This window comes from Podarcis cretensis, assembly GCF_951804945.1.
Source record: "Podarcis cretensis genome assembly, chromosome: 6".
NCBI classification, from domain to species: Eukaryota; Metazoa; Chordata; class Lepidosauria; order Squamata; family Lacertidae; genus Podarcis; species Podarcis cretensis.
This window is the reverse complement of record NC_137175.1, coordinates 31559958-31572797: the sequence shown is the minus strand read 5'-3', so window position 1 is coordinate 31572797 and position 12840 is coordinate 31559958. Positions and strand designations below refer to the sequence as shown.

The 12840-nt window shown below is 43.2% G+C and overlaps 1 protein-coding gene across 2 annotated transcripts in view; it reads left to right on the top strand.

Moving 5' to 3' along the window:
• ACSS2 (acyl-CoA synthetase short chain family member 2) overlaps nt 1–12840 on the top strand; it is a 50213-nt gene that overhangs the window by 34527 nt on the left and 2846 nt on the right. For both annotated transcript variants that reach the window (XM_079979227.1, XM_079979226.1), the window contains 10 exons: nt 1215–1352; nt 2932–3102; nt 3556–3689; nt 4319–4451; nt 5031–5087; nt 5526–5606; nt 7551–7659; nt 8395–8463; nt 10152–10328; nt 12640–12714. In XM_079979227.1, the coding sequence (XP_079835353.1) occupies nt 1215–1352; nt 2932–3102; nt 3556–3689; nt 4319–4451; nt 5031–5087; nt 5526–5606; nt 7551–7659; nt 8395–8463; nt 10152–10328; nt 12640–12714 (1144 nt within the window). The remainder of the gene's footprint in view (nt 1–1214; nt 1353–2931; nt 3103–3555; nt 3690–4318; nt 4452–5030; nt 5088–5525; nt 5607–7550; nt 7660–8394; nt 8464–10151; nt 10329–12639; nt 12715–12840) is intronic.

The window sequence follows — 12840 nt, the reverse complement described above, 5'->3', positions numbered from 1 at the left end:
CCCAAGGTGAATATAAAAACTGCAAGAATAAAATGGTTGATATCAGCTGATCTTCACTGGTGAGGGCCTTTGCTCATGAACGCACAGGAGTTAAAGTGTGTGTTGTACTTCATTTCAGAAACCTTTGTATTTCCCTTAGGCATTCTTGACTGCCGTGAGAGGGTTTCCTTACCATTCCTGAACTGCTTCTTTTTATGCACCTTTTGTCCACAGCACATGCACAGAACATTCAAAATGAAGTGGTTTGGATAGCTCTGGTCTCAGCAGATGAAGTTGAACTGGCTTGCGTAAATTCAAGGACTTGTCTAAAATGCACTGAGATAATTTGTTCAAATTCATTAAGGGGCTTTCCTAATGCTACCCATTGTAAAGAACTATTTGTTCATGAAACATGAAGATGAAAATACAGTTACGCATACAGGGGAAGACAAATTATTGAAGTGGTTTATAATTATATGAAACACAGTGGGAGACACGCACTGGGAAAAACTATTAATAGTTGCATATGAATTTAGGATGTGCACACAACTGTTCTGATAATAGACTTTCATATTCACTAAAGCCAAGCGTGCAGACTTGGTGAATATTATTCCTGATCCATAGGGCTGTTGGTTAAAAGATTTCTAATAGCTTCTCCTCCCCCCCCACCAGAGACTTTGTTTGACCCTTGGGCAAGCTTATATTTCAGCCTTCCAGTAAGAGTAGCCTACCTTACTGGATTGTTGTGACGATAGATGAAAGACTGTGAAGAACTTGCAGATCAAGTTTATATATATGTGATAAACAGCATTACTGGTAATAATTATATTTTCTCCTGCACTACATTCCTGTAGCTATTGCTTAGGCTCTGACAGATGTTCAGTAGCCTTTGTTTGCTACTTGGAAAAATAACAGCATTTAACAATAAGATCAGTATTATTAAGGCAGAATCACTAAGATTGTTGAACTAATGATGCCACAGTTTCGGTTAGGAGGTCAAAACTGCTCATTTAAACAGATGTCATGGTGTGTTAACACTGTAGTTGTACTTCTGCAGCTATTAAGAAAGGAAAACGCTTTTAAAAATAGGAGAAAAGCTGAAACGGTGAAGTAGAGTTCTGCTTTAGAAGCCAAAATAATCAATTAAAGCGCAAGAGCTCCAAAGCTGGGTTTTTCCGACCATCTTGCTGTCTTTTAAGTATTATGTGTGCCTCTTACTATGTGGTTTTCTTCAGATACCTTGGAATTCAGAAGTCGACCTTTGGTGGCACAACGTTATGAAGAATTCTAGCAAGGAGTGTGAGCCTGTCTGGTGTGATGCGGAAGACGAACTGTTTATTCTCTACACCAGTGGGTCAACTGGAAAACCAAAGGTATGTTCCTTTATTCTGATCCTGTGCCAAAGCATGAAGTGAACAGTTAATATTTACTTGTCAAGTCACACTCGCTTGCTGTTCACTCTGCCGTGTGGACGCTTTGGATCCAAATGCTTACTTTTTTAATGCTTTCACAGTACTGGTCTGGAACCAGAAATGGGCCCTATCTCTACAAATACTTGTAACGTTAGTGCAACATTAATTACACATTAGTGTAACAAGACCTCTTGTATTCCAGGTGCTCTAGGTTACTTGGAAGGGGGAAAGTTCAATGGTAGAGAATGTTTTGCCTGCAGAAGGTCCCAGGTTCAGTCCCTCCCATCTCCCCATAAAAGGATCTCTGGTAGCAGGTACTGTGAAAGTTCTTTGCCCAGAAACCCTGCCTAGCTGCTGCCAGTCAAAATAGATGCTATTGGGCAAGATGGAGCAGTGGTCTGACTTGTTCTGCTCATGTGACCCACTGTGAAATTCTGGAATGGTGGCATTGTGTATATATAAATACATGCAGGGTGCAGAACTGGCCACATGTATTTTTTCACCGATTATTGAGCAGCAGTTGGCATAAATAACTGAAGGAGGCACAGAAAGCCTAATACTTTTTAGTCTTTGCTATACATAGTACATACACACATTACAGGCTTTCTTCATAACAACATATGCTTCCTAAGCCTTGTATACATCTGTTTAAATTCACACGAGATAAGAGTCTGCGCATAAACTCTGATGTGTTTATTTCACTGCTTGCTGTACAGAGCACTCACTTTACTGAATTTATGTGGTCAGTGGTTTGATGACTAAAAAAATATCACATGAACTAATTGGTTACCTCTCAGGGCTGTGTTTGGGATTGGTGCCACTATTTTCACATTTAATTATGACACTGCAAGTAAACATTGCAAAGAAAAGTACTTCATGGTGATGTTTCCCTGTAAAAGGGAGTCATACCATTTACCCTTGTGTGTGATAGAACTATTGTTATGGTTATAATGTGGTTAATGATACAGTAAAAATATGTTTCCTTCTCTCATGCTGAAGTTTAACTGGTGTATTTGTTCAATGCGGTAGTGCTTGAGTAAAACAATGGCTGGATCTAGACACATCAAAGTAGTGTTTCAGTTAAATGCATTGTAAATTTAAACAGGGAAAACAGGTAGAGAAAAATAGGACTCCACACTGCCATCTGGTGGCACAATGCTATATTGCAAATACAACACATATACAGTGGTACCTCGGGTTACATACGCTTCAGGTTACAGACGCTTCAGGTTACAGACTCCGCTAACCCAGAAATAGTACCTTGGGTTAAGAACTTTGCTTCAGGATGAGAACAGAAATTGCACGGTGGCAGCGCGGCAGCAGCGGGAGGCCCCATTAGCTAAAGTGGTGCTTCAAGTTAAGAACAGTTTCAGGTTAAGAACGGACCTCTGGAACGAATTAAGTACGTAACCAGAGGTACCACTGTAAATCGCTTTTTCTTTACCAATCTAGCTGAGCCAATGTTGCTGTATGCTTTCTCATATAATGAAAATCAAGCCAGTAATGTTCTGTTTCTTTCAGCTGGTTTTCTTTGTTTCAGGGTGTTGTGCATACAATAGGTGGCTATATGATTTTCACTGCTACTACCTTTAAATATGTGTTTGATCACCATCCTGAGGACATCTACTGGTGCACGGCTGACATTGGATGGATAACTGGCCATTCCTACCTCACATACGGACCTTTGGCAAATGGGGCAACCAGTGTCTTAGTAAGTTCTGTGGTATGTGGGGGCTGTATGAGGGTAGGGGAGGGGGGACTAGAAGCCTTGCCAGGCTTACACAAACCAAGTATGAGTGCCTTGATCAAGGTTGAATTGTATTGGTCTTGTCAAGCAACATCCTCATTGGCAAGAAGGCAGCTAAACAAGTTAGGTCACAGATGATGACCATGGCTCCCCAAACCACGTTTGCACTGAGGTTCATTGCTGGTCAAGTTCTTCTTACTGTCATTCTTCACAAGTACTTTCTTCTGATTTGAGCCAGGCAGTCTTGCTGATTCAAATCAAGTCATGAATGGTCCCCAAAGACCACTGTGCTCAGTAGCGTTCTTTAGGCTACAGAAGCATTAAAGGGCTGCAACTTTTTGCACCCCACTTGCTGGAAGCAGCAGGTGGGGTGGTGGGTTTCTTCTTCGCATGCTAAACGACTTGTTTTCTTCTCAGTTTGAAGGGCTTCCCATTTACCCGGACGTTGGTCGTATGTGGAGCATCATTGACAAGTACAAGGTGACCAAGTTCTACACAGCACCCACTGCCATTCGCCTTCTCATGAAGTATGGAGATGAACATGTCCGGAAGTAAGTAGGACTTTAAGCTAATAACCTTCCAGGTTATCTCAAACATGCATCACTCTAGAGAAAAGCGAACCCTAGAGCAAAGCTAATTCCTCCAGCCTTTTCCTCAGGAACAGCGTTCTTGTTTTGCATTTGTTCTATAAGATACGAAGCATAGGGGCCAACTCCTAGGGACCAAGGTCCTTTCGGGGGCCCCCAATAAAATATATGAGCAGGTTGCCCTCCCCCCCCCAGTTGATGGAAATTGCCATTTAAATGGTGTGCATGCACCACATCATGCGACTGATTCTGTGGGGCGGGGCTTACCTCCCCCCCCCCAATATTTTATTTAAGTTGGCACCCCTGATATAAAGACAATGTGGGGAGGACAGTGAGAAAAGAGGGAAGGGAATATACTTGGCTGGATCTTGGTGCTTAGTTTAAGCCCTGATGACTGCTAGAAAAAGTCTGTCTGAATCTCACCCCAATTACTGTGCTTGCTCTTGACAGGAGGCTTTTGTCAGTTTCTGGCAATGTTCTCCTTGCGCTGCTTGGCACTCTCCTAGAAGGGCTAGCTCTAGAACTGCAAACAAATCTTTTTCTTGTGGAGTTTTCCTCCCTCTCTTTAAAAACCTATCTGCTTCTTATGGCAGGTACAGCAGGAAGTCCCTGAAGATCCTAGGGACAGTTGGGGAGCCCATAAACCCAGAAGCTTGGCTATGGTACTATAGGGTGGTTGGCGAAGAAAGATGCCCTATAGTGGATACCTTCTGGCAGACAGAGACTGTGAGTTATTTGGTTCTTGGTTCCCTTTGTGTCTTGTGAATGATCTGTCTATTTGCCTGTGTGAGTGTTAGGATTTTCCTGTGCTCTCCCAAGTACTAGGTTTCGGGCAGCATTCAGCTTGGTTTTGCTCAGAGTAGGCTAATTGAAGTAAATGAACTTTAATTAATGCCCATTAATTTCAGTGAGTCTACTCTGCATCAAACTTAGATGAATACCACTTTTTGAGTGGAATTCAATATAATGGTAAGTGGGGTACGTGGGGGGGGGTCAGGTTTTCTCCCCACCCCCACCCTGAATGCCCCCTAAACCTGTTCTGCAGGTTCCCCAATCCTCCAGAGTCAATTTAGGGGTGTGTGGGGTATGCGGAGTAAGCAGGCCCCGTTCTGTACATTCAACAACTTACCGGTAGTTGAATTCCACCTTTTTTGAGTTTTTGCCCACAAACTTGCTACAGTTTTTCTATAGCAAGAGTACAGTTGCTTGGAAATGCATTGCTGCTACCTGCTGTGCCTCAGAACAACTCAGTTTTTCCCCCACTGCCTGGCATTGTTGTGACTGTTTTGGGTTTCTATCCTGCAGGGTGGCCATGTGTTAACTCCTCTCCCTGCTGCCATACCAATGAAGCCAGGTTCAGCTGTAAGTATAGATCTGATTGTTCTCGTCTGTTTGTGCAGCAGTACTTTTTGTCCCCCGCCCCCCTTTGGCTTTGGCACAAGAGTTCCACTAATAATCCTCTCACAAACAGGCAGATAAATGCAAATTATTTTATACACACTTGCATGTTTTAAAGCATTTTCTAAGGCAAAACCAAAGTGGGATGATAGGCTCTAAGTGAATAGCGGTTTTCCTTCCTGGAAATTGACTTGTTTGCTGACCAGAAGTTTTGGGTGTAATCTTAAAAGTTATGGAACCTTCTGCGGTGAATTATTTGGGGGATGGGAATGGAAGAACTTAGCCCAGATGTGAAAACAAGTCCAAAGTTCATTTTCTACCTTCCACATGTCTGCTTTCTCTGGGGGTTTAAGTTTGCATTTTCCACTTCTTCCAAATCCTACTCTGAATATTCCTTGGCAGACGCTTCCTTTCTTTGGGGTGGTCCCTGCGGTGCTGGACGAGTCTGGGGAGGAGCTGGAAGGAGAAGCAGAAGGTTACCTGGTAAGAAAAAGTGAAGTTTTTATTGCTGGCTAAATGCAATCTGTGTGTGGAGCTTCATGGGCTCTATATAGTCATTCCCATTTTGCATTAGTTCCATGTGTGGGATATCTGTCCCTTAACTACTTCAGACAGTGGAAGCAGAGCATAGCAGTCATGGCTCGTTACCATTGATAGCCTTATCCTCCATACTATTAAAGCTATCTAAATTGGTGGCCATCACCACTTCCTTCAGAAGCAAGTTTAATACTTTAGTGTGTGTGTGTGTGTGTGTGTGTGTGTGTGTGAGAGAGAGAGAGAGAGAGAGAGAGAGAGAATGTGTGCATGCACACACACACAAAAAATAAAACTTTCAGCTTGACCTAGTGACGTATTGGCAGCCAGTGGTATTACTTTAATAAACGTGTTGCATGTTAGATGCTGGTTTCTCTAGTATGCAACCTAGGGCAGCCCCACATAGAGATTGTTCCAGTAATCTCTTGAGGGTACCAGTGCACAGTCTGCTGTGACTGCTATCTGTATCCAGGAACTGTTGAAACTTGTGTACCAGCCTAAGCTGGAAAAAGGAACTCTCAGCCACTGGAGCTACTTGGGCCTCAGTTGACAAGGATGGGTACAGGTATAACCCCAGACTACAGACTTGTTCCTTCAGAGAAAATGTGGCTCTGTTTGGAACTAGCAATTGACCAATTTCCTGGATCTGGGCACCACTCATCTTAAGGCCCTCCACCTTGCCAGGATTCAGCTTCAGTTCACTGGCCCTCATCCAGACCACCACTGTGTCTGGACTTATTATTGCTAGTTCCCCAAAGTTAGCCTTTTAGCGAATACATGTGTAAGATACATATTCACTAGCAGATAGGGTAACCAGAGTGGGAATAATACCTGCCTAATTCTCAGGCTGCTTTGGAATGGGATGGTGTTTGGGAAAGCAGTGCAGAGGACAGGGGTTCAGCCCCTTCTTCTCACATTGCTGCTGCTGTCTCAGTCAAAATTTGAGTCCTTGGCGGCTGCTCTTTCTAAAGCAAAAACACACACCCCAGAAAAAGTTGGAAGGGTCTACTGTTTAAGCACAGAGTGTGGCAACACCTCAGCATTGTCATAAGTTCTGAGCTCAGCTCTGATCAGATCAAATTTCGCTCTGGGAGTGAAGAAGATTTGAACTATCAGAGTTGAGCTGATTTTACGCAGGAGATTGCAAGTTGTCTTTCACCAAGAGCAAAGAATCATAAAATATATCTGCAGAATGGACCGTTGCCCAGAGCAGAGTCAAAGTGCCAAGAATGTGCATGGGTTGCTTGGGTGCTGTCCAGCTTCTATTTATGAAAGACGATACCATTCTGTATGTTCGTTTAATAATTACGTTGTAGAGGGCAGTTTGTTTCTTGGTGAGCTAACAGACCTTAAAGGCTTCAGGTTGCGGTTTGCGTAGAGAGAAACAAACCACAAGCCCTAGTTTACATGCATTGACAAGCCAGATTATTGTCTTGTTTCTGGCTTGTTTCCAGCATGGAACAGTTGGGAGGACCACATTCCCAGGGTTATGCCATGTTATAATTGCGGTTATCAGTGGCATATCTTAAGCCTAAACAATACATGTTGTATCAGACCCACAGTACGTCTAACCCAGTTCTCACAGCAAGACGTGTGTAACTCATCTTGATCCTCAGTCACTAGTATTCAGAGGCAAACTTGACTGAATGGGTATTTGAACTCAGGTCTCCCAGGACAAAGTCCATAATTTGAGCCAATGCCCCATATTGACCCAACACCCAATGCCTTGTGTGAGCATAGCATTATACAGTATTGAAACCTTTGTGGAAGGAGAGGAACAATTCTTTGGAAGTAAGCCACAGGTTCACTTAGGACAGAATGCTCAATGCAATTTAAGGGCATGGTAAAGAAACCCACATTTAATATGTTCTCTTATTTGTCCTCTCCTTTTAGGTTTTTAAGCAACCCTGGCCTGGAATAATGCGCACAGTGTACAAAAACCACCAGCGGTTTGAGACCACGTACTTCAAAAAGTTCCCTGGTTACTATGTGACCGGAGATGGTAAAGTTCTACATGGAATCCTGTAATATTGACAATAAAGCTTGCTTCCTGTATAATGTGGAAGGGATTAAGCATAATGTATAAAAAAGAGGCTTCCTTTGTGCAGCTTTTTTTTTATTTCCAGCCCTTCCATCTGAATTCTCTTTCTAACATGGACTTAGAGCTTATATGTATGGACTAGGTTTGATTCGTATTTGGGTTTTGTGAGCTTTTAATTTGTAGCCCTGGAATGAATGCTCAGATCTTGGCAACAAAGGCAGGAGGTCCCTTTATGAAATCCACAGTCCACCCTGCTTGACTCCCTGAATTAGGAGCAAATTGTGGGAGAGGGCGTGTGAGTCACAAAGGATATGGGGAACAAACCCCCTTTGGCACCCTTTATTTACATCAATTTGATTTGCCTGAAATTTGATTTGGATACTGAAGTTCAGCCCTGAAATATGCAATGCATAGGGTGGGGGGCTTAGGAATTGGTTCATTGGGCCTTTCCTTTTCCACTCATTCATCTTTGCTGGTCCCACGTATTTACAGTTAGGCAGCAGGGCTTCTGGGCAATGAGGTGTGACTACTGCCTTTCATGTTACTCTTTTTTGCTGCCTTATGTTTCTTAATAATTAGTGTCATTTGTTCCCATTGTGCTGTGTACACCCCACCCCAGTTCTCCCTAGATGCTTTTTATCCTAACTGGCTACTTTATAATGGTCAATTTGCTGGTTTGGGTTTTTCCCCTGCCAGGCTGCAAGAGAGATAAAGATGGTTATTATTGGATCACGGGTCGAATTGATGACATGCTGAATGTTTCTGGTAAGAACAAAATCTTTGTGGAAGGTTTCAGGTTTCTTGTAAAACTCTCCCAATGATGTGGTAGGCCTTTTTTTGACATGATATGCCACCCTAGGCTCGTTTGGGAGGAAGAGCAGGATGTAAATTGAATCAATCAAAAAAATTGGGGGTGGGGTGTGTGATATGCTTTCCTCCTCAATACTGTTTAAAGCATGTGGCTGACAGAGGGTCAGCCAAGGATGAATGAGATGCTTGGGCCAAAAAAGGTTAGACCAGTGAATGCAAAAAATCAATAGTGACTGTGCTTGCATAATCAAATTCTAGCTTGATAGGCCAGGATACGTTTGAGCTTCATGCACACACATGCAGCCTTTACTCTCACTCTTGCTTTGTGTGAATGGGGAAGCAGAGCAGGAAGCTGCTGTTAGATGTTAGTGCCTGATTTGTGCAAACTGGGAACTATGGTCACTGTCATCAAAGCAACAAGGAATCCTGGCTTGTTTGGAAGCCATTAGCCACCCGTGTGGTTTATACATAATACAAAATTATGGTTAAAAATGGTTTGTTTTTCTCCTTGTGCAAAGCATGGAGTGCAATGGAATCATAGGGCTTGATGCAGGTGCATAAAGCTTACCTGAAAGCAGCCAACGTCTGAGCCCATCCCCTTAAGAGATTCTTTCTACTTTATAGTTTTGTCTGCCCCATTTTTCTTAGGAATTTTAATGTTTGTACAGTGGCAGTGTCTCCAGTGACTGCAGTGGCAGTCATGGGGTTTTCAGGAAGCACATAATATTAGCTGCAATGTGACCTTTTGGTTTCCTTTCATAATGGTCCAAAGAGTCTCCATAACTCAGATATCTGGGCACTTGAAAGCTCTTATCTTTTCAGAGATTGAAATATCTAACATTTACATGTCTCTGGTTTTTGTTTTTATAATTTATCATGGTGCACAGCACCATATCCGCTCAAGCAGAATCAGTGCAGGCATACTCTTTGGGGAACTTCAAGGAGTCTTCTCAACCAGATAGACTAGAGGAAAACACATTTTCCTCTTTTATCTTATGAAGTCCCAACAAAACAAATTCACCAAACTAGAAATGGTTTGCTCTACTATTATTGGCTACTTTTACTGTTTTTCAGCTTTTACAAATTGTACTTTGTTTTCTCCCATAGTACCTTTCTAGAATGCTATTTTGCAACATTTACAGCTTGACCAAGATTTTAGTGTAAAGGGTTCCTTTTTATTTTGGTGATGATATTTCTTTGGCAATATGCAATCTATGCCAATGGATAACCATGTTGGCCTCAGCTAATAGAATTACCTTAAGCCCTAGCCTTCAGCATGGGTCTTGGCTTGCTTAGTTATTTATTTTCATAAAATTTATATGATTGCTCAAAACAAAACTTCAGTTTACAAAAAGAATAAAACAATGAAGTTATCAGTAAAAAAAAAACAGTTGAAAGCCACTATATAAAACATTCAGAATTTTTTAAAAATAAAAAAACAATAAGCTAAAAACTAGATTAAAACCAATGTCAACATGGATAGGCTTTCCTAAATGAAGGTATTTTCAGCAGGTGTCGAAAACCATACAGTGAAGGCGCCTGCCTGATGTCAGTAGGCTTTTGTGGAAAACCTCTTGAAAAGTGAAGAGGCCTGGGTAGCAGTGCCAATTTAAGAAAAAGCCCCCATTTCTTTCTGTTTGCAGGGCACTTGCTGAGTACAGCAGAAGTTGAATCTGCTTTGGTGGAACACCTGGCGGTTTCAGAGGCAGCAGTAGTAAGCCACCCGCACCCAGTGAAGGGAGAGTGCCTCTACTGTTTTGTGACGCTGAAGGATGGTCACGACTTCACAAAGAACTTAGTTGATGAACTGAAGAAACAAGGTACCCTTGGTAGACCATCACATGTCGCTTGGCAAAAGGGCCAGAAAGCCCTTTTGGATTTGTCAGGTGGGTGCGGGAGCGGCAGGGTAGCATGCTGCACATGCAACAAAGGAAGCCACCTTAGGCCAGGTTAGACTTTTTGTCCATCTGGTCACATCCCAATGAAGCTGAATGTTGGAAGATTCGGGGAAAACAAAAGGAAGTACTTCTTCACCCCACATGTAGTTAAATTATGGAATTTGCTCCCACAAGAGGCAGTGATGGCTGCCAACTTGAATGGCTTTAATAGTGGATTAGAGAAAAAAAATCATGAAGAATAAGGCACAGTGGTTATTCCCCCTGATGGTTGTGTTCTCCTCCTCCACCACTGTCAGAGGCAGTGTGTTTCTGAATAGCAGTTGTTGGAAACCACAAGAGGAGTGTTGTAGTGCTCAGGTCCTGCTTGGGTGCTTCCCATGAGCATCTGGTTGGCCACTGTGAGATCAGCATGCAGGGCTAGATGAGCTTTTTCTTTGTCCTTGGTATTATCTAGTCCAACTGGCAGTCTCTCTGGAATATCCAGCAAAGGACATTCCCTTCACTTCTTACCCAGTTCTTTTAAAACTGGATATACTAGGTATTGAATTCTGGACCTTAGGCATGGTAAACATGTGCTCAGTTGCTGAGCCAGGATCACATTGGTGGAGCGGATGTCACACCAGCCTGTTCAGCAAAAGGAAAGCTACCTGCTGGCTCAGATTTTCTCTTTTGGAGATCATTCTTCAGCCCTTCTAATCTTCCTGAGATGAAGCCCCACCCCCACAACTTGCATCATCCCACAGCCTGGCTGGCAGGACAGTTTTCAAATAAAAGGTTCATTGCTTAGTTGTCCCAGAAGCTAAATTTATCTCTGCTGGCCTTATTGCCTCCCACATGTTGCTCTCCTTGCCAGCTGGCACCTGACTTGAATACATAAGGGCAGACCGCATGGCCCGTGAACAGGGTGTGGGTTTTGCAGTGGCGAGGCATGCACAACAGCCCTTCCTTTCCCTTTGACAGCAGAGTTGCTGTAGAGGAGGGTGGGTTTGCACAACAGGTTAGTTTCCAAATTGGACTCTGGGGTAGCGGTATTTATCTGACCAAGGTCTTACGGGAACAGAAATGATTCGACGTGTTTTTAATGAGCGGAGCAAGACTTCCCCAGAGTGGCTGCTTTTTAAAACAGGCCTGTTGGTGTTAGTTACTCCCGGTCAGCCCCTTTGTCATTCAAACACTGTGTTCTGCAGAATCCTTTCAGAAGCTTTTCACGCACTCATCAAGGAGAAGAGTTTCCCTGAAAGAATATAATGAGAGACAAACTAATCTCACTTTCCACTGCGCATCTGGGGTGTGCCAAGGATGACACCTGCAGATGGAACAGGCACATGAGGCCGAGCTAATGCCTTCTGTGTACTGACTGTGGATCTAGACCATGCCCCATTGTAGTTCCACAACAGATGCAGAGAAGTCAGCATGGGAGGGGTCCCTGTGGTTTGAGAAACACTGCTTCCTGTCAGAAATAAGAGCAGGTAGAATAAAAACGTTGCATACCTTTCAGAAGAACGAATAAGTTCTAATTGGAAATGGGAACGATGAATGAAGAACCTCGGTTACAAAACTAAAGTGGAAACAATCAAGGAAGAATTTATATTACAATTTACAAATCTTATTCCTGAAAAGGGTTTTGTTTTCTGTCCCTACTATGTGTGTTAAAGTTGCATTGCAGTGTAACAGGGAGCAGGGGGGTGCTGTGGTCTAAACCACTGAGCCTCTTGGGCTTCTAATTGGAAGGTCTGGCAGTTCGAATCCATGCGACGGGGTGAACTCCTGTTGCTCTGTCCCAGCTCCTGCCAACCTAGCAGTTCAAAAGCATACCAGTGCGAGTAGATAAATAGGTACCGCCGCGGTGGGAAGGTAAACGGTGTTTCATTGCGCTCTGGCACTCATCACAGTGGCCCGTCACGCCAGAAGCGGTTTAGTCATGCTGGCCACACAACCCAGAAAACTGTGGACAAACGCCAGCTCCCTCGGCCTGAAGTGAGATGAGCTCCGTACCCCTTTGACTGGACTTAATTGTCCAGGGGTCCTTTACCTTACCTATTGCAGTGTGTTCCAATTGAGAATGCCAGTCATGCCCCTTTCCCCAGGATATTCCATTTCTCTCCTTTCCGGGTGGGATGTTGGTGTCTTGTTTAGCTATTCTCCCTGTTTGCATGGGTTTTATTTCCTCAAGTCACGTGCTTCATGAACGGTCCAGAGGCTATCATAGGTAAAATCCTTCTTTCATTTGCAGTTAGAGAAAAGATTGGACCCATTGCAACACCAGATTATATTCAGAATGCACCTGGCCTGCCCAAAACCCGCTCAGGTAAGATATGGATTTTACAGTATATGTGCAGGAAGCACAGATCATGGTGCTGTAAATACCTCTTGCCTTACATTACAGGTTTTTGCTACTAATTGAATTTACATTCTCTGCTTTCTTTTTGGAAAC